General features: G+C 36.6%; 4 protein-coding genes across 10 annotated transcripts in view; 2 read left to right on the forward strand and 2 right to left on the reverse strand.

Moving 5' to 3' along the window:
- The window catches only part of LOC107662921 (protein TASOR-like), a 58769-nt gene extending 45877 nt beyond the window's left edge, over positions 1-12892 (forward strand). For all 4 annotated transcript variants that reach the window (XM_016453055.1, XM_016453053.1, XM_016453052.1 and 1 more), the window contains 6 exons: positions 3675-3797; positions 3924-4083; positions 5474-5582; positions 5703-5881; positions 8163-8291; positions 11773-12892. In XM_016453055.1, the coding sequence (XP_016308541.1) occupies positions 3675-3797; positions 3924-4083; positions 5474-5582; positions 5703-5881; positions 8163-8291; positions 11773-12752 (1680 nt within the window). In that variant the 3' untranslated portion in view covers positions 12753-12892. The remainder of the gene's footprint in view (positions 1-3674; positions 3798-3923; positions 4084-5473; positions 5583-5702; positions 5882-8162; positions 8292-11772) is intronic.
- The window catches only part of LOC107662933 (LIM and cysteine-rich domains protein 1-like), a 360255-nt gene that overhangs the window by 200927 nt on the left and 138477 nt on the right, over positions 1-20851 (forward strand). The gene's annotated exons all lie outside the window — the stretch shown is intronic.
- Positions 13348-16101, reverse strand: LOC107662916 (coiled-coil domain-containing protein 66-like). Its single transcript, XM_016453045.1, has 4 exons — positions 16097-16101; positions 15815-15996; positions 13897-14000; positions 13348-13604 (listed from the first exon to the last, which is right to left on the reverse strand). The coding sequence occupies exons 1-4, from the start codon at positions 16099-16101 to the stop codon at positions 13509-13511; spliced, it is 387 nt and encodes a 128-aa protein (XP_016308531.1). The 3' UTR covers positions 13348-13508.
- LOC107662922 (coiled-coil domain-containing protein 66-like) overlaps positions 20155-20851 on the reverse strand; it is a 17750-nt gene continuing 17053 nt past the window's right edge. For 3 of the 4 annotated variants that reach the window (XM_016453056.1, XM_016453059.1, XM_016453057.1), the window contains one exon: positions 20155-20389. In XM_016453056.1, the coding sequence (XP_016308542.1) occupies positions 20170-20389 (220 nt within the window). In that variant the 3' untranslated portion in view covers positions 20155-20169. The remainder of the gene's footprint in view (positions 20390-20851) is intronic. The other variant, XM_016453058.1, reaches the window with a different exon arrangement.

The following is a 20851-nucleotide window of genomic DNA, read 5'->3' on the forward strand; positions in this document are numbered from 1 at the left end:
TGTACTTTATGAAATTAAACATCTATTTTAATAAATTTTATGCAGTAATAAACAACATGTAAACACTGCAAAATGTTTTGCCACAAACTCAACTGACAGGCAAGTAATTGCACAAAAATTATAAATAGTATAAATAAAAATAAATAATAAACAACATAAATATCCCTTTAAAGTGGAAGTGAAGCAGTCAGTCAAGTTTACATTTAGTAAACTGATTTCCACTTTAATAAAAAAAACACGATTAATGTATCAATTTAAAAGAATAAAGCAGTGGTTCCCAAACTGGGGGGCACGGTAAGGCTGAGGGATAGTTAGGGCCCTATGAAATCAGTTTTATTTTTTCCTAAATTCCGTTTTATTTTTTTCCAAATTCAGTTTTTTCCGTTTGAATTTTTCTGGATTCTGTTTTTTTCCGTTTTAATTTTTCTTGACTCCTTTTTAATAGTTAAATTAAATGTTATTAATAAAAAAGCATGTCTAATTAATTAAAATCATGAAACTTATACATTTTCACATCAATTTATTCAAAGTTTAACAAAAATTACATGTTTAGGGCCCTATGAAATGTTTTATTTTTTCTCACCATATTATTTATTGTTACCAAATTCTGTGTTTTAGCATGTCTAATTATTTGAATGCATAAAACAATCTAATTTATTCCTTTTTTTTCTTAAAGTAGCCGTATGAATTTTTTTTTTCCCCTCAGAAATTCTGTGTTGTGTGTTTACATTTTTCTGGTTATCAAATGAAGGCATAAAATATTAATTTAATTTATCATTTATCTTTTAATTATTGAAAATTAAGCAAACAAGATTTTTTGGCAAACAAAGGGGATTTACTATTAAAATTAAAACATGGAAGAAATGTTTTGTGTGATTATTCCTTAAAAAATAATGTTTGTTTCATTTTAGTAGTTGTAGTAGGCTATGTACTTTCTACTGAAAAATAGTAATAGGCACAATGTCTTCAAATCAAACCGGACTTTTATTTTGAAGGGATGCCGTGAATACAGAATTACAGTTCTGTGTATGTGATATGATGCTAGTTTTACTCAAATCAAACGCTAAAATGCTCATGAAGTGACTCTCAGAGCAGTTCTGGAGATGTTGTTCATGTGTTTACGTCCTCATTTAGTGAGACGGCAGACACTGAAATCACCGCGAGTGTAACGCGCGCTTTAGTGTGTGTGTAGTAAATGAAACCACGCGTCTGCGCCATTCATAAACAGAGACAGGCAGAACATGCAGGATTCATATTTAAATCGACTTTTGCTGCTTAATATTTACAGACACTAGTCCATATTGTGATTTGATTTAAGTGTAATGACCTACTTTTGATTAATTGGTTCAAAATTTGACAAATTCCGTGACATTCAGCGTTAAACTGTGAATTCTGTTTTTATGACTGGATAAAGACTACACTGCGTAATTTTCCCGCTTATCATGCGGCCACTTGCCCGATGTAACATAAAATATCTTACATACCACCACTTGTGAACGAGCCAGTGTAATGCAAATATATTTGAAAGGTCTGCGCGAGGATATCGTCACACATCAGATCTCGCGAGATCTCGTCACACCCCTAGGACAAAGGTATCCAGTTATCGCTGTAGCTGAGTAAAACGCAGATAGAGAAATTTTAACTGAGGAAACTTGAAAAACAATAAACGTACGATTGCACAAAATATATGGTTTATCTGTTTTCTTCAAGCAATCTTGGGTATTTTTATAAGGATAATGTATATTTATAATGCAATGCTAATCAACATAGCCTTTATCACTGTATAGAATAAGTACATGTGCTACTGTAGTACATTTAGTCAAGGCTCAGACCGATTTTTTTTGTCGCACTGTAAAGCCCTGACCAAACCAGTTCCAGCTTAAGGAGCTCCTCGTTTAGCGAAATACTCCTCCTCAGTTTCACGTCTTCCTTCTGCCATGTCGCTCCGGTCCCATACAAAAATGTGTCAACAACTAGGCTTTATTGTTTTTGTCACAGTAAGACTAATTCTTATCGTGGGGAGAATTTTTACCAGTATATCGCAAACGATAAGACATCGCCCATCCCTAATGTATGTAGCGTTTTTATTTCATATAAACCTTATTGAAAGCAAAAATAACCGTGATTTATATTGTTAACGTGATATAAAATTACTCAAAGATTTTGGTCGTATCGCCCATCTCTAGCTTAATATGTTAATAATTATTAAATACTGTTAAAATGCTGGCAACAAAAATAAACATGCATTGCACATACACATATAACCCATGAATTTTATGTTTATTATTGTTAGTATCTGGAAACTCTCCCGAGCATGATGACAATAGTCGTAGAGTGCCCTTAGGCCAGAGGTCCCCAACTACCGGGTCGCGACCCACTACCGGGCCGTGGAAGAATTGCTACCGGGTCGCAAGAATGTTCTGGGAAAAATGTGCATAGATATGACAGATTTATGTTAATGATTGTTCTAAGTATTCTGTATTTTCTTTGTATGCGATATGGAGTAGCAATTTGACAATTTCATGTTAAGTAAGTAAACCAAAGATTGCTCTGATCTGTCACATATTAGGAGTTAAACGGATCGCAGTTGATCCGTAATACGTACGGATGAGACCCTACCGTTCGACACGAACGTGATTCGTAGATTAATTTGCCAATTTACACGTACAAGCAATTTTAAACCACAAGAAGAAGAAACGAAAGAGAGCTCAATTCGTTAGTCACGTGCTGTTCTCGCACACAAAGCGCGCACAAGCATAGAGACGTGTTTCAGACAGCGCGGAAATACCGAGATGCGTATGCATGCCCATAAAATTAGCCTATGTCAAAAACCCTTCACGGCATTGTCATTCTCTGTGCTTTAAATATTTTTTTTTCTTGCTTATCTGAAAAAACTGTCCAATCTGTGACTCAAAAAAACAATATAATGCGTTGAACCACTATATAATGCTATTATAATACTGTATAATAGCCTAATATATATATTAGGCTACATATATCTCTTCCCACCCCCCCCACCGGTCTGTGGTGTAAAAAAAAGTTGGAGACTTAGGTGACTGTTTATTTTACATGAATACACTGCCTACAGGTGATTAGCGAATATATTTTTTAAATCATCCATCGAATTATCATCACATCTCTGTCATTTTTTGCAAGTTAACAATTCCACCTCAGTAAAACTGTATTGCAAACTGTATTGCTGTCATTGATTTATTCAGTAAAATGAAAAAGCGCCACGGGACACTCAAATCGGATCTGAACAGTTGCGATACACAATCACTTAGATCGGTTTCCAAGCACATAATGCACACAGATCGGATGTGGACTGACAGTGTGAACAAGGCTTTCTTACCCTTGGTATAAATGTGTTTCTAATGCATAGCCATGGCACAGTTTATAAAAATAACCCGCACCATTAGAAATTCAGAGCATCTTTAACCTGTATTAAGTGCTTTTCACTTAAGGTCAGATGTTAGTAGCAGGTGTAAATATGGCCAATTAGGCAGAAATGTTTCACTGAATTGAAGTGTGGAAATGTAGCTTCAGTGCAGGTGTAACTTACTAACAAGTGCTACATGAATTGAGGAGGCGGATATAAAGGCTATTTGTCACACTTGAGTTGCCTAGAGATCTGGAGACATACTAACCCTGTACTGTATTGACATTCGTAACAGGAATATTTGAAAAAGTTGGGGAATTTGGAGTGTAACCCACATGGTTTCCTTGAGAAAAGCAGCAGTCAAGACAAACTGCTGGTCATCATTCAGAATATGGACATTGCAGCACAGGTTCACAAGGTAAGCCAGAGCTCAGCACTTCGATTTGAGATATAGCCTATTATTAAAAATATGTTGATTCCTTTTCAATATTGCAACTGGTTGTATAAACTGGAAAGCACTAGATGTTGTGTTTTCTTCCCATAGATACCTTCTCTGGTTTCCTTGAAGAAGCATCCGTCTGTGAGCTTTGCTGGCGTAGACAACCTGAGTGACATCCAGAACCACACCTACAACGAGCTCTTTCAGTCCGGAGGCTTCATCGTGTCAGACGAGCACGTCCTGAACCCAGCTGTCATCACAGCAGGTAAGTCCAACATTTCAGCAGGTTTGCACTGGGGCTGGGACGATAAATCCATGCATCACGAGTCGTGAGATTGTTGGAATGCATCGCCGTTCTCTCTGGAACCGATTCTGAGCTTAGTTTTTAACAGCAGGTGGCACTCTAGGCTAGTTTTTAACTGCACACTCAAATGCTCACGAAGAAGAGCACTTGTGCATTCGGCTGAGTCTTGTGAGTGGTTAAGTCTATTTGCACATTGGCTTTTATGATGCAAGATTAATGTAAACACAGCCCACTGTGAACACCCTTGTAATTATCTTCAACCTTTTCAAACTGTATGAATGATTATTATTACAAGTTCCTGTGTGTCAAGAACTGGAAGCAAGCACAGTACGACTGTCTCTAAAGCATAAACTAAGTCGATTCCGGAGAGAATCGCGATGCATCCCGATAATCTCAGAATCAATTCCGGAGAGAATCGCGATGCATCCCGATAATCTCAGAATCGATTCCGGAGAGAATCGCGATGCATCCCGATAATCTCAGAATCGATGCAGAACGATTTATTGTCGCAGCCATAGTTTTTAGGTATATTATTGAGTGTTATTGACATTTAGGTTTATTTTATCAACTTAACATAGGGCTGGATGATTAATCGAAAAGTAATCGAAACCGAAATTCAGAACCTCTAACCGACGTAATTTTCCCATGCCGATTATTTCGTTTTCTTTTTTAATCCTATTAAAACTTTGCCATTAAAAACTACGCTACCGTGTGTGTATTCGGCACTAGACAGACGTGTGTGGCCGCTGCTCTCGTGTGTTTTGCAGTGTCTACAAGTTATTACTTTCTACTTTTCATATTGCATTAACTCACTTAGAGTTTAGTATAATTTTGCCAGAAAAAGTTTTTGAATTTTTTTTTAAATGTTAATGTAAAAATTCTTGTGTAATATATAACTTGTGTTTGTTTGTTTGCTGGTTTTTATTGTATTTGTTATACTTTTTTTTTTTTTATAGTTTTTGCCATGAAAATAGCCTAAGATGCTGACGTGGCATTAAATAAAATTATACTACTACTACTCACATTGCATTATTTAACATATTTATTTACAAGAGTGTTTACAAGAGTATTTTCTATTTTTCGCGTTTTCATTTTAAGCAATGTTTGCTTTATTTCAATTGTTCAAACTATTTAATAAATAACCTTAAACAGTTTTAAAATCACAAAGACATGCACTCTTTCATTAGAAAAAAAAAGCAATATCCCACCTTGTCAGTGAACAAAAACAAAATAATAAATAAAAATAATCGTTCATTAACCGTAATCAAGGTAAAATGTTCAGTTAATCGAGCTTTTGATTTTAGGTCATATCGTCCAGCTGTTTCAGCAAAGCGTTTTTTTCTGTTTTTAGAGAAACTTCAAGATATCCTTGAGTACATCGAGCAGCTCAACTCTCCTCAGAGCCCCTGGAGGTGGAGGGTACACTTCAAATCACACAAGAAACTCAGAGAGCACAGCAGGTTTGACACTAAACCCTTCAAACTTTGGAAGAGCAAGTACAGTTTTAACCAAGTGGTGACACAGAGAGTGGAATGGATTGATTGCACTGTAAGAACGGTTTGTTTCTGTGTTGTTTGCAGGCTCAAACCTGATGCTTTGAAGCTGTTCGAGATCCTCAATGAATATGAGAAGAGACACATCGTTGAGATCCTGTCGTACCACGACTGTGACACTCCGTCACGTCAAGCGCCTGACCTCGACTGTCTAGTGGATCTGCAAGCCAGATTCATCAAACAGCGACACCTGATATTTCTGACAGGTGATCTCAAACAATATAATGACACAAGTGTACTGCGTAATTCATGTCTTGCAGTCTGTTGCCTACATCTCGCTGCTACATTTGCATGAAATTACTGCGTTTAACCCATGTTATGCGACTAAAATGTATTTTTTCCTTTCGCGATAAGTCATGTCGATGGATGTTGGTAGGTTTGTTTATATAAAAGTGAAAAAATCTGTTCCCATTGCAGTTTTGCAATTTCGAATTGCCTAAAACATGCGATTTATGGGAGTTTTACAAAATTGACGTGTATTGAAATTGGGCGTATTTTCAATTCGCAATTTCAGTTTGTGCAATTTGAAGGGTAATGGAGATGCAGCTTCAGTCTCTCTAAATCATGTCCTTCCGCTGTCGTCTTCTCGCACTTTTCCCCCTCGCCATTGTAGCCTTTGTCAGTCTCACATCTGCTTGTGGTTTTAACCCCTTCAATCCCATGTGACCCCTGTGGTTATCTGCAAACATCAAGTTCATGAAATAACTCTTCACACCCTTTGTTTATGAAGTAGAACAGGATGAAAAATGAGCAAAGGAGGTCAAGTGCATTTGTTTAATCTCTACATCAGTATCATTTTAAGTATTCCAGGCACTTTGAAATCACATAGCAACCAAACATTATCTTCAAGCATATATGGCATTAACTATGTAAAGCAAGCAACATAACGTTTCTTTGAATTGGGTAAATAGCAATAACATTATCAAAACTATAGGTAGGGAGGTGTATCAAGCAAAATACGTACCATACAAGGAACCCAGGATCCCTCTCTCTTCAAATCCAGCACTAATGCAGAGTCAGTCAACAGAAAGAAGAGTAAAAGTTAAACTAAGGGAGTCGCATAAATCGTCAGAAGAACAAATAACAAAACCAAGCTCGTGAATATGTCTTCCCTAAGGTAAAAATATTGGCAAAAGCTTGCATCTCTCCATCTAAATGCAGGATCAAAAGTGACAAAATAAAGAGGATCAAGCTCTCTGCTGTAATCAACAAGTCGTAGGGAATAACAGTAAGCAGAGGCGGTAAAGGCTCTGTGTTTGAGATTGCACGGTTCAAATTCTGTTCTAGGAACCAGAGGCTGTTGGAAGATTATGTAGAGTATGTCTATGAAATCAGTTTTATTTTTTTTCCAAAATTCCGTTTTATTTATTTTCAAATTCTGATTTTCTGTTGAAATTTTTCTTGATTCCGGTTTTTTTTTTTTTTCCTGTTTTGATTTTTCTAGACTCTGTTTTAATTGTTAAATTAAACTTTATTCATCAAAAAGCATGTCTAATTAATTAAAATCATAAAACGTACAATATTAAACCGCAATTTATTGAAAGTTTAACGGAAATTACATTTTTACAGGCCCTATGTAATGTCAAATTATTTTACCAAATTCTGTTTTCCATTAATTTTCTGGATTCCATTTTAATGGTTTCATTAAATATTAATAATCAAAAGCATCTCAAATTAAATTATTTTATTAAAAATCAATTTTATTTATTTTTTTATTTTTTCCAGAAATACGGTGTTGTGTATTTGGGTCAAAGACGAAAAGGGTTTACACATAAAAACAATGTGTAATACTGCTTTAAATTGTTGTTGTTTCCCCCCCCAACATTTTTTTTTAATTTTCTGTTTCATTTAATTTTTTTGATGCAGACATCTTAACGTCTTTGACCCATTTATATTTTTCTGCTAAAACAATTCTGTTAAATAATTGTTCTGGTAAATATTCCTTTAAAAAATAATGTTTTTAATAATAATTGTATTATTAGTCGTAGTAGTAGTGGTAGTAGTAGTTGTACTATCATTACATGAAGTAATATTTCTGTTACCATTTCTTCAAGTTAAACCGAACTTTTATTTTGACTGGTTGCTGTCAAGACCTTTAAGTTTCTGTTTGTATAAGACATGCATAAGACTGAAATCTCTGAGCATCGTGCACGCTTCAGTATGTGTGTAGTAAACAAAACCGCTCGTCTGTGCCATTCATTCATACAGAGAACCATGCAGGGATTCATATTTAAATGGTATTTTTGTGGCTTAATATTCACAGACACTTTCTATATCACATTTGGATTTAAGTTTACTGACCTACTTTTCATGTATCCGTGCGCACTGCGGAAATCATATTTAATTGTCTACATATTGCTTTTTTTGAATACTGTTTTTATCAACTGTGTATTTTAACAGTAAATTCTTGGGCGTTTCATGATTATGGAATCACTTGGTGCCAATGCTTATGCCTAAAGTAACGCTTGTTTAAATCCCGTCCAACAGGCTGCCAGTTTGAGATGTTTCCCCACTACTCCAGCAGTGGCATCGTCATAGCCAATGTTGATGACATAAAGTGTATAATAAGCAGTTTAGCGGCTCCGTCGGCAGAGGCTTGTGGCTCTCCAGCGTCATGTAAGTGATTGTGTGGTAAACCGTCTGACAGCATCCCAAACTACACTGAGTCTTGCTCTCACTGTGAATGAGTCTGCCAGCACCAGCCTGAGTGATCTTTATTACTCGTCACTGAGGAGAGGCCAGCTAATACTCGAGTCAGAGAGAAGCTTGTAATGTCCATGAACTGCTGAACAAACAGAATAGAAAATAACAGGACTAAATGGTGTTTGCTAGAAGAGCACTGAAGGTCCTCAAACACGCAGTGGCGTTGTGCCACGATAATAACCAAAGTAGCAGCTGAGGACAGAGGAGACTGTAAAGGCAAGCGAAGTTCATGTTGTGCTTTGTAAAGCCTTTTCGTCTCATGGGTGGATGTACATGGATCAAACACTCAATAGAAACCATCTGTTTAGCTTTGGGATCAACAGGTCTTTTGTGAACTTTCACCTCTGAATATAACCATGGCATCTCAGCTGTAACCAGGGTCCAAAATAAATATATAGTGTCTTTTTTAAAGACTGTCAAATTTTAAGTACCTTTGAAACAATATAAAACATTTTTACCAAATTTATATATATTTTTGTCCTAATAATAATGGGAATAATTACAGATTTTTTCATACAAGAGGCAACTGTCACAAAAATGTGAAGACATTTCCTATTCCTAATATATGTGACCCTGGAGCACAAAACCAGTCATAAGGTTCAATTTTTCGAATAAGCTTTCCATTGATGTATGGTTTGTTAGGATAGGACAATATTTGGCTGAGATACAACTATTTGAAAATCTAGAATCTGAGGGTGCAAAAAATCTAAATATTGAGAAAATCAATTTATAAAAGTCTTCAGCAATGCATATTACTAATCAAAAATTAAGTTTTGATATATTTACGGTAGGAAATGTACAAAATATCTTCATGGAACATGATTTTTGGCATAAAAGAAAAATGGATAATTTTGACCCATACAATGTATTGTTGGTTATTGCTACAAATATACCCCAGTGACTTATGACTGCTTTCGTGCTCCAGGATCACATATTGATTTTGGTAGTTAATGTGACGAGTCACCACATGGAGTTTTTGGAGAAAAAAAGGCATCCTAGATATATTTGTTGTGGTAAACTGATGCAAAATTTGAATTGCACTCACCACATTTCCAGACCTCTAGATCACTTGCTTTGTTCTGAATCAGGGACATATATTGGCATTAATGTGGCACTCTTTCAATGGTTTAGTTCGCTTTCACAAAGCAACAATTCGACGCGTACCAAACTCTGTTTATGCAAGTAAAACTGGTCGAAGTGCAGCTGTTTATGTCTAGGGATCCTGCTCATAGCTGATAAATGACATTTTACATGTATATATGTCTCAAGACAGCATTCTTGCGGTGCACCTGTTTCAGTGGCCCAGGTGTCCTTGTTACAGTGTAATTATACATTTAAGTACTGGGTAACTAATTAACTACATGTACTTACTAAATGGTTAGGATTAGGGGTTGGTTTAGGGTTATTTGCATGTAATTATGCATAATTTATTGTTATTATAATAGTAAGTACATGTACCTTAAAATAAAGTGTTACCAACATTACTTTTAAATTTACAACAAAATATCTGCTCCTTTTTCAAATAAGTAACGGCAGTTACATTGTTTTCCCATTTATTCACTGACAGCTCTTCTGTGCCCTTGTTGAGAGAAATTGGGACAGGTGCAGAGGCACTTCCTTCAGCACGAGGCTTATTCATTTCACTTTTGATGTGAAAGAGCCTTTACAGTTGCCAAAAACAAATAAGCAAGCACAGCCCTGCTGACAAAAAGTAACGCAAACGTAACATCATCCATTACTTTCCATGAAAGGTAACGAAGTAATGCAATTAGTTACTTTCTTTCTAGAGTAATGCAATATTGTAATGCATTACTTTTAAAAGTAACTTTCTCCAACACTGCCTTTATAAAGTTCAGAAATGCTCAAAATGAGCCAGGTGTGAAAACGGCCTTCAAATATTTGATAAACCATCCATTATGCTGCAGTCACTGAAAAAAAGGTACCAGTCCACTGGACAGTAACTTATTTCTTTTTCTTGTCAAAAGCCAGTTGTTACCTGCTGCTTTTGGCCCTTGGCGAGTGTTTGTTTTGGACCCTGTGTGTGTGGGTTTGTAACCTTTTGCAGGTGTAAAGATTGTTGTTTGAAGATTCAAATTAGATGTAAGAGTTTACAGGATGCTATACGTCTTAAAAACAAAGTAAAAAAAAAAAAAAAGGGGGTTTGTTTTAATGTGTGAATACAGAAAGGGTTTCTGTTTGGAACCATAACTTTTTAACTGTTACATCACAACAGAAATAACCCTAAAACCAATAAAGTAAACTGGCATGAGTAATACTTTTTGTATCTGGTTAGGAAAAAAAACTGTATATATATATAAAATTCTTCCAATAAATGTATTTTGATAAATCCTAACTTTATCTCTTTATTCTTCATTACATTTTCTGTGTGTATTTCATGGTGCATGAAAATAAATCATTGTAAATGCCAGCAGAACTGATGCTTAGGATACTACAGTAACTTGAATGCAGCTCTTCTATATTTAGAATTAAAATTCATTTTGTGGGGCGTAAGTTATTTTGGCATTGTAATCAAAGGCAACATTTAATTTTCTGAAAATGACCAATAACTCTGAATCTGAATTTTATTTTGCCCACCAACATGCAAGTAGCTATTTTGCTGTCATTTGAGCAAAACTGGATTGTTACACCGCTTGACAATCTTTGAGTCTTTTATTGAAAATGACAAAAAAATAAAAGGATGCTTGAATATAGAGATTTATATTTATATTTCTATGCTCGAAATCTCTTGAAAATCCTTATTTGTGACCCTGGAGCACAAAAGCAGTCTTAAGTCGCTGGGGTATATTTGTAGCAATAGCCAAAAATACATTGTATGGGTCAAAATTATCCATTTTTCTTTTATGCCAAAAATCATTAGGATATTAAGTAAAGATCATGTTCCATGAAGATATTTTGTACATTTCCTATATATATACATATATACATGTAGTTTATATATCAAAACTTAATTTTTGATTAATAATATGCATTGCTAAGAACTTCATTTGGACAACTTTAAAGGTGATTTTCTCAATATTTAGGTTTTTTTGCACCCTCAGATTCCAGATTTTCAAATAGTTGTATCTCGACCAAATATTGTCCTATCCTAACAAACCATACATCAATGGAAAGCTTATTTATTCAGCTTTCAGATTATGTATACATCTCAATTTCCAAAAATTGACCCTTATGACTGGTTTTGTGATCCAGGGTCACATTTGTCACTGACTTTATGATCTAAGGCTAATGTTGTGATGGATAGTTGAAAATTCTGTCATACATATTGAAATCTTTGCTTCAAATTACGGAAAATCAGAATTGGGAAACTGCTATGTATTAAATTAATCTGAAGCTGTGATCGTTGATGGCTGTAACCTCTCTCTTGTCCCTGTAGTGAGAGACGATAGCATGTCCTTGGACTCGGACCTGGATTCTCCAGATAACCCTGTCCTGGTCTCAGTCTGTGTTGTCCCAGACCAGCGCCCGCTCTCCGAACCCTCTCTCCAAGACCAAGCCACGCCAATTCCCGTGATCACAACCACCAGCGAGACACCGAAACCAATAGACTTCGTGGCTCTCAGCGAAGCGATTTCTCAGTTCAAGACATCCAGGATGCTTTCCAAGTTGGACGCCGGCAAAACTCTCCAGACGTCTTTTGGAGTCGATCCTCACCAGAGCTTCCTCAGCCACAGCGGTCTGTCTGATTCCTATCCTCAGTGCTCCTGGGAAAACCACAGCATGTCCAATACTCGGCCTGAGACGCCAGTCCAAGCTGAAGCAGCTGGGGCTCTGCTGAGCTCTTCTTCTCCAGTCGAAGCCAGTCGTGAACTGGTCCAGCATGGAGAAACGGCAGCTGAGAGCAGTATACTGAATATGTCCAAAGTTTGGGAGCAATCCAGCACAAGCTCCAAGGTCACAGCTAATGCTGGACAAACGTCCACTGAAAGCGGCGTTTCAGAGACGCCTGCAGTGAGCAGTGCTAGTTCCTCTGAAGCAGCGGTCACACACGGGAGCAGACCTGGCAGCTCTGGACAGGGCTTTTATCCAGTGCTGCAGGGCTTCACGGCGGGCCCTAGCTTCATCTCTCACAATGCTGCTGTTGGGCTCAGGCACCCTCTTCTGAACTGCACCGTTCCCAACAGCCTCGGGGTCGTGGGAGCTCCGGTCTTCACAGGGTTCCTGCCCAATCCGAGCATGCAGATGTCCTGGAGCGGTGGTTTAGCGCAGGGCTCGGCACCGGGCCTCTGGGGGGCGCACTACGGCGTAGATACGCAGCAGATCCACGGGTCTCCGTTCCTCCAGACCTGGCAGGGAAACGCTGCCTTCCAGGGCGACGCATATCATCCCAACAGAGGAGGATTCGGTGGCTGGTGAGCCAGCGGCGCGTGTAGATAGTTTTCAAACTCGTGTTTACAATTCAGTCTCAGCTCGACTTTTGTACATTAGAAGAGAAATCAAACATTTATAGGTTTTCACTGAGAGAATTAAAGTGATTCATTTCATATTTTTCAAGAGAGAGCATTATATTTGTATTTTGCTTTTGCATGTTGGTCGGGCTCATAATGTCGGTTCATTTTCCTCTTTTGTGAAGAAGCTCAAGGCCTTGGTTTTAATATAATTGTTTATAAAGCCGTTAATATACATTAAACAACTTTCAAACTAGTCTGTGTAAACAGTGTGTCTGTATTGCTGATTCAGAAGTAATATTGGTCATGTATATGGAGCAGAACCAGCGTGAAAAGTATGGTCAATAGTAGACGCAGCTTCAAGTTTAGTTTAAATACGTTTAATTCACATGTAGGGAAAACTGTAAAGTTCACAGTCGTCATAAAAGCCAGTCACATTCAAGATCTGCGGTTCAAAATCAACCCCAGAAACGTGCCTGATGCGTTACACATCTACAATGAGTCCTTAATAGGGTTGCAAAAAGGTGGAAAATGTAGGAAAAATTCCAGAAATTTTGGAAACTTTCCAGGATTTTTTTGGAAATTTGCCGGAAGTTTACCACCCCTTTACAAACCTAGTCCTTAATAAGAGCGTGTAACGGATTCATATGTCAGACAGCAACATCTCCACTGTTCACATCTCGCAGTATAAAGTGCTGGTCTTGTTTTCGGAAGCAGCTCTGGATCACACCGGTCTGAAAGGTGAGAAGTGGTTTCTGTGTTGTGTTTGCACTGCAGGGTTCAGACTGGTTTCTAGCTCTCGCTGTCTCTGCAGCAGACCCTGAAAAAAAAGAAATAATTTCATTTATGGACTGCAGTGTTTCCTGCTGGATTTGTTTGTTGCAGACAGGAAGCTCGTCCTTAATTGGTCGAAAGTTCACGGAATCAAGTATAACACTATTACGCACAGTTTTGTTGCAGTTAAATCAATACAAAAAAGGAATCTTGTGAATGCATCTTTAACTGCATGTTATATAGAGACTCAGTAAATGAGAAAATGTTTACTATCCATGCTGACAGACTCAAACAAGAGAAACGCTCTGAGCAGTCCCTATCTTGTTTTAAAGCGTTACCTGTCTCAGCTCGGACAGACCTTTCAGGATGGCCTGCTGCCGTTCAGTGCTTTTAGGAGGATGCTGGACCCGAGGCGGCGCCTGCCTGCTGCTGCTGCTCACAACTGCAAGAAGCATCGGAAACTTGACTTGTGCATTACATACACATGCAGTCTGAGTCTGCTTTGTAGGGCTGGCGAACAAAATTATCACAATATATATATTTTTCATATCAGTTGATAGCGATAATTATGTCAAATCTTTATTTCTTTGTAATGTAAAGCCAGATTTCTGCTCCAAAGTGAAAGTTGTAGAAACCAGACCATTAATTTTCCTTAACAAAATATCTAAATAGAAAAATTAATTTCTTAGTTTCTGCATGTTCTGATTGAGTGATATTGTTTCAAATCAAGAAACAGGTTTGGGTTGCCTGATAATATTAATATCACTTTTTTTGTCTCTTAGAAATGCACATTTGGTAGTCGCTTGAGTTAGGATGCAGAGGTACATTTTAGTTCATTATCAAAATCTGTAAAAAAATTGTAGCAACCTCAGGTTATATGGTTAAATTTATAATGAAACATTTTTTTTTTTAAGCATTGGTCTTCCATAGTAGCATACATTTGAATCATGATAAACACCGTTAAAACCACAAATATAGCATCAATACCATGGTAAAATGATAACTATGGTTTTTAGGTAGCCTGTATGAAAAACAGTAGTCTAAAAACATTCAGTAAAAATGCACACATGCTATAGCTTAAGCACAAATACATACTATAATTATATACCATTACTTCTGTAATAAAATTCAACGTGAATATCCCACATTTCTGCCACAATACCATGGTGCAGTGAGTGTTACGACAGTAAATCCATGGTAAATGATGGCGATGTGTAGCTTGAAAAGCTTTCTGACTGCCTCGTTGCACTCAGTGCTTCTCCTGTTTGGCTTTAAACTAGTTTAAATCACCGAGTCATTTGTGTTCATCGCTGCGTTCAAGCGCTTCACACTGGATCTGATCTCACAGCGCTGTCAGTTCACCCAAAAATGAAAATTCTGTCATTAATTACTCACCCTCATGTCATTCTAAACCCGTAAGACCGTCGTTCATCTTCGGAACACAAATTAAGATATTCTTGATTAAAGCCAAGAGGTTTCTGACTCTCCTTAGACAGCAAGGATCCTTCCTTACACGATCAAGGCTCAGAAACGTTGCAAGGAGATCGTTTAAATAGTCCATGTGACATCAGGGGTTCAACCGTAATTTTACGAAGCTACAAAAATACGTTTTGTGTGCAAAAAAACAAAAATAACGACTTTATTCAACAATTCTGAACATAATGCTGAACGTAAACAACACTGACTACTTGATTATGTTCTGGGGTACTCTCCAAAATGGCAGAAGATGGTAACTCAGGGAGAAGAATTGTTGAATACATTTTTATTTTTGTTTTCTTCGCGCACAAAAAGTATTCTCGTATCTTCGTAAAATTATGACTAAACCACTGATGTCACATGGACTATTTTAACGATCTCCTTGCTACGTTTCTGAGCCTTGATCGTGTAAGGAACCTTGCTGTCTATGGGAGGGTCAGAGAGCTCTCAGATTGCATCAAAAATATCTTAATTTGTGTTCCGAAGATGAACGAAGGTCTTACGGGTTTGGAACGACATGAGGGCGAGTAATTAATGACAGAATTTTCAGTTTTGGGTGAACTATCCCTTTAATAGTTATTATGAACTGCTGTATGGAAAAGAACTGCGTGAAGCTCTTTCTTCAGTGGAGCACAAAAGGAGGGAATGTCAGGTTTGCAACAAAAGTAGCAAAATCCTTGCTGCATTAGATGCAGTCACATTTACCGCTGTTCGGCAAATTTTCACACTAGAAATAGTCATTTCAATAGGAATCCATGCAAGTCACTGTAGTTTTCTGACCTGTGTGGACCCTCTGCTGGGCTTCATGTGTCGGGGGTCTGGACAGCGGAGCGAGGGGGTCCATGTGATACACCTCGTCTGTGCGCACATACGGCACATAGTCTAACGACGGCGGGCGGCCCGTGTCCTCCGTCACCTGCTGAGAGGACTTTACTGCAGGAGCGGGAGGAGACGGCACCCTGCTGGAGACACAAGACACTCTTTAAATCACTAGAAAACACATCAAGCATGCTGAAAACATACACTTTCAAAGGTAATGCTGGGAAGACTTTTACATTTTGCTTCATTTTAGAAAGAAATTCATCTTTCTGTTCACCAACTGGACTACAAAACAAAACAGTACACTTATTACTGTTTGTGTTTAAAATAAAGTCTCTGCTGTGAAGGCAAAGCCTGATGTCTAGCAGCTATTACTCTAAAACCCTGTGTTATATAATTTTTAAGAAATCCTAATGCTGAACTGAAACTCAAGAAACCTTTCTTTTAATTAGCACAGTTGGAAAAGATTGCGCTACATAATGAGGTGAAACAGTGTCTTTTTCCAATTTTTGCATTTCTTGCAAGTCACACAAACATATATGTATATGTATATATATATATATATATATATATATATATATACAGTGGGTACGGAAAATATACAGTTCCAGTAAATTTCGGAAATATTCCAGAAATTTTGGAAACTTTCCAGGATTTTTTGGAATATTCCAGGGATTTTTGGAAAGTTTCCGGAAATTTACCGGAAATTTTCCACCTCTTTGCAACCCTACTCCAAACATACTTTCTTCTGTGAAAACAAAAAATGAACTTTTGACAAATATCCTGATTACTCTTTTCAAAACAATGCTGTAAAAAAAGCAATGAAATCTTGCTAGTTTACAAGAGAATTTAATGTAACATTTAAAAAAAAAAAAAAAACTATTTGTTAACAAACATCTTTCAAGAGAAACGTTTGATCCAATTCACAATACTAGGCTGAAAGATTTGTTTTTCGAATCAACTGATTCACTTTTAGAGTTAGACTCACTGAAGGTTGAATATTATCAGTGAAAAACAACTTGATATCAAAGCTATCAGAAGAGTTTAAATATATCATCCACTCATATGGACCACTTTTATACATTTTTGTGATGCTCATGCATGTTTTTTGAAACTTCACTGCTGTAGTCTTTGTTCATTTTATTAAGACTGGTCTGGAGAAATTCACCTTTACTTAAAGCTTTTATGTATAATGCATTATAAAGAGTTTTTAAAGGGTATAATGCATTATAATTATTCATAATGTGCATTGTAATACATTATATCTTGTCGTAAATAATTAAAATGCATAGTGTAACAATAAATTGATAAGTGTTATAATGTATTTACTGTGGTTACAATTTTTCATGAGATTGTACAATGCATTATAAGGTGCATTACAAGGCATAATTAATGCATTAAAACTACTTTTATAATGCATTATACATGAAGACTTTAAGTAAAGTGTTATTGGTTTGGAACATGATGGTGAGTAAATGACGACAGAATTTTTATTTTTGGGTGAACTAATCTTTGAATGAAATATAACTTGTTCTATGTTTCTGAAATATGGTTTCTGAGAAAATATTGGGTTGTCAAAAGGTTCTCCCTGAACACCTCCTTCCTAAAATAGAACTGAAATGAAAGGTTTGGCCAGTGTGGTTTCTATAAAATACCAGAATGCATCAACCACATTGAAAACTGACCAACAGTGGCTTCAGAAGTGATTTGAGGGCAAATGGAGCTTCACAGCAAGATGTATTTAATGCAGAGCTTCGTAAGCAGACAGCAGGTGAGCAGGATGTACACTAGTCCAGTCTAATGTTCATCAGGACTGCAGCGGTATTTGTTTATGGTGTTTGTGGTATTGTGCTGAAGAGAAGTTCCACACCCATGTTGTGCGTTGTCATTAAGTTTTATCTGATTGCCATGGTGGACGTGAGATGTGTCATCTTCAGGAGATGTGTGTTTTGAAGACCTCTGTCTAGTAGTGTTGAAGGAAAACCCTCATTATATATTGCATTTATTTGATAAAAAACAGTGAAAATAGTAATATATTGTGAAATATTACAATTAATATAACAAAGTAAATATTTATATTTTGAATTGTAATTTAAACCTGTGATGGCAAAGCAGAATTTTAAGCAGCATTATCCATCAGAAATCATTATAATACACCAATTTTGTGATCAAGAAACATTTATTATTATCAATGTTGAAAGCAGTTGTGCTGCTTAATATTTATGTGGAAACTGTGATAAATTTTTTTTTTTCCAAAATTCTTTGAATAGAAAGTTTAGCTTTATTTTAAATATAAAAATCTTTTGTAACATTATACTGTCTTGTATGTCTTTACTGATCATTTTAATGCTGAATAAAAGCATTAATTTCTTTAAAACAATGAACTAATGTGTATATAATTTGTAGATATTTGAGGTAGCTGTTGTCTGAACCAGTTTATTAAATTGTTTATTAGCTCTGACAAGCTTTTTTCCATTTTGACTTAGTGCTGGGCGATATGACCAAAAATTTATACAACGGTATTTTTCAAAATTATGCCGGTTTCATGGTACATGACGGTATTTTTTTTTCATGCATGACCGGGTGTTAGGGCTGGGCGATATGGCCAAAAAAATTATCACAATATTTTTTCCCATATCAGTCGATATCGATAATTATCACAATAAATGTCAAATCTTTATTTCTTTCAAGTTTAAAGCCAGATTTTTGCTCCAAAGTGAAAGTTGTAGAAACCAGACCATTAATTTTCCTTAACAAAATATCTAAATAGAAAAATTAATTTCTTAGTTTCTGCATGTTCTGATTGAGTGATATTGTTTCAAATCAAGAAACAGGTTTGGGTTGCCTGATAATATTAATATCACTTTTTTTGTCTCTTAGAAATGCACATTTGGTAGTCGCTTGAGTTAGGATGCAGAGGTACATTTTAGTTCATTATCAAAATCTGTAAAAAAATTGTAGCAACCTCAGGTTATATGGTTAAATTTATAATGAAACATTTTTTTTTTTAAGCATTGGTCTTCCATAGTAGCATACATTTGAATCATGATAAACACCGTTAAAACCACAAATATAGCATCAATACCATGGTAAAATGATAACTATGGTTTTTAGGTAGCCTGTATGAAAAACAGTAGTCTAAAAACATTCAGTAAAAATGCACACATGCTATAGCTTAAGCACAAATACATACTATAATTATATACCATTACTTCTGTAATAAAATTCAACGTGAATATCCCACATTTCTGCCACAATACCATGGTGCAGTGAGTGTTACGACAGTAAATCCATGGTAAATGATGGCGATGTGTAGCTTGAAAAGCTTTCTGACTGCCTCGTTGCACTCAGTGCTTCTCCTGTTTGGCTTTAAACTAGTTTAAATCACCGAGTCATTTGTGTTCATCGCTGCGTTCAAGCGCTTCACACTGGATCTGATCTCACAGCGCTGTCAGTTCACCCAAAAATGAAAATTCTGTCATTAATTACTCACCCTCATGTCATTCTAAACCCGTAAGACCGTCGTTCATCTTCGGAACACAAATTAAGATATTCTTGATTAAAGCCAAGAGGTTTCTGACTCTCCTTAGACAGCAAGGATCCTTCCTTACACGATCAAGGCTCAGAAACGTTGCAAGGAGATCGTTTAAATAGTCCATGTGACATCAGGGGTTCAACCGTAATTTTACGAAGCTACAAAAATACGTTTTGTGTGCAAAAAAACAAAAATAACGACTTTATTCAACAATTCTGAACATAATGCTGAACGTAAACAACACTGACTACTTGATTATGTTCTGGGGTACTCTCCAAAATGGCAGAAGATGGTAACTCAGGGAGAAGAATTGTTGAATACATTTTTATTTTTGTTTTCTTCGCGCACAAAAAGTATTCTCGTATCTTCGTAAAATTATGACTAAACCACTGATGTCACATGGACTATTTTAACGATCTCCTTGCTACGTTTCTGAGCCTTGATCGTGTAAGGAACCTTGCTGTCTATGGGAGGGTCAGAGAGCTCTCAGATTGCATCAAAAATATCTTAATTTGTGTTCCGAAGATGAACGAAGGTCTTACGGGTTTGGAACGACATGAGGGCGAGTAATTAATGACAGAATTTTCAGTTTTGGGTGAACTATCCCTTTAATAGTTATTATGAACTGCTGTATGGAAAAGAACTGCGTGAAGCTCTTTCTTCAGTGGAGCACAAAAGGAGGGAATGTCAGGTTTGCAACAAAAGTAGCAAAATCCTTGCTGCATTAGATGCAGTCACATTTACCGCTGTTCGGCAAATTTTCACACTAGAAATAGTCATTTCAATAGGAATCCATGCAAGTCACTGTAGTTTTCTGACCTGTGTGGACCCTCTGCTGGGCTTCATGTGTCGGGGGTCTGGACAGCGGAGCGAGGGGGTCCATGTGATACACCTCGTCTGTGCGCACATACGGCACATAGTCTAACGACGGTGGGCGGCCCGTGTCCTCCGTCACCTGCTGAGAGGACTTTACTGCAGGAGCGGGAGGAGACGGCACCCTGCTGGAGACACAAGACACTCTTTAAATCACTAGAAAACACATCAAGCATGCTGAAAACATACACTTTCAAAGGTAATGCTGGGAAGACTTTTACATTTTGCTTCATTTTAGAAAGAAATTCATCTTTCTGTTCACCAACTGGACTACAAAACAAAACAGTACACTTATTACTGTTTGTGTTTAAAATAAAGTCTCTGCTGTGAAGGCAAAGCCTGATGTCTAGCAGCTATTACTCTAAAACCCTGTGTTATATAATTTTTAAGAAATCCTAATGCTGAACTGAAACTCAAGAAACCTTTCTTTTAATTAGCACAGTTGGAAAAGATTGCGCTACATAATGAGGTGAAACAGTGTCTTTTTCCAATTTTTGCATTTCTTGCAAGTCACACAAACATATATGTATATGTATATATATATATATATATATATATATATATATACAGTGGGTACGGAAAATATACAG

The sequence above is a fragment of the Sinocyclocheilus anshuiensis genome, unplaced genomic scaffold (assembly GCF_001515605.1).
Source record: "Sinocyclocheilus anshuiensis isolate Anshui unplaced genomic scaffold, SAMN03320099.WGS_v1.1 scaffold1571, whole genome shotgun sequence".
Classification (NCBI taxonomy): Eukaryota; Metazoa; Chordata; class Actinopteri; order Cypriniformes; family Cyprinidae; genus Sinocyclocheilus; species Sinocyclocheilus anshuiensis.

Bases quoted from the DNA above. Each gene is read 5' to 3' on its own strand.
- LOC107662916 (XM_016453045.1), bottom strand. The intron at 14,001-15,814 runs GTCAGAAAACTA...TGCTTCTTGCAG, and splicing joins CCAGCAGAGGGTCCACACAG to TTGTGAGCAGCAGCAGCAGG. The intron at 13,605-13,896 runs GTAACGCTTTAA...CTTTTTTTTCAG, and splicing joins GTCTGTCCGAGCTGAGACAG to GGTCTGCTGCAGAGACAGCG.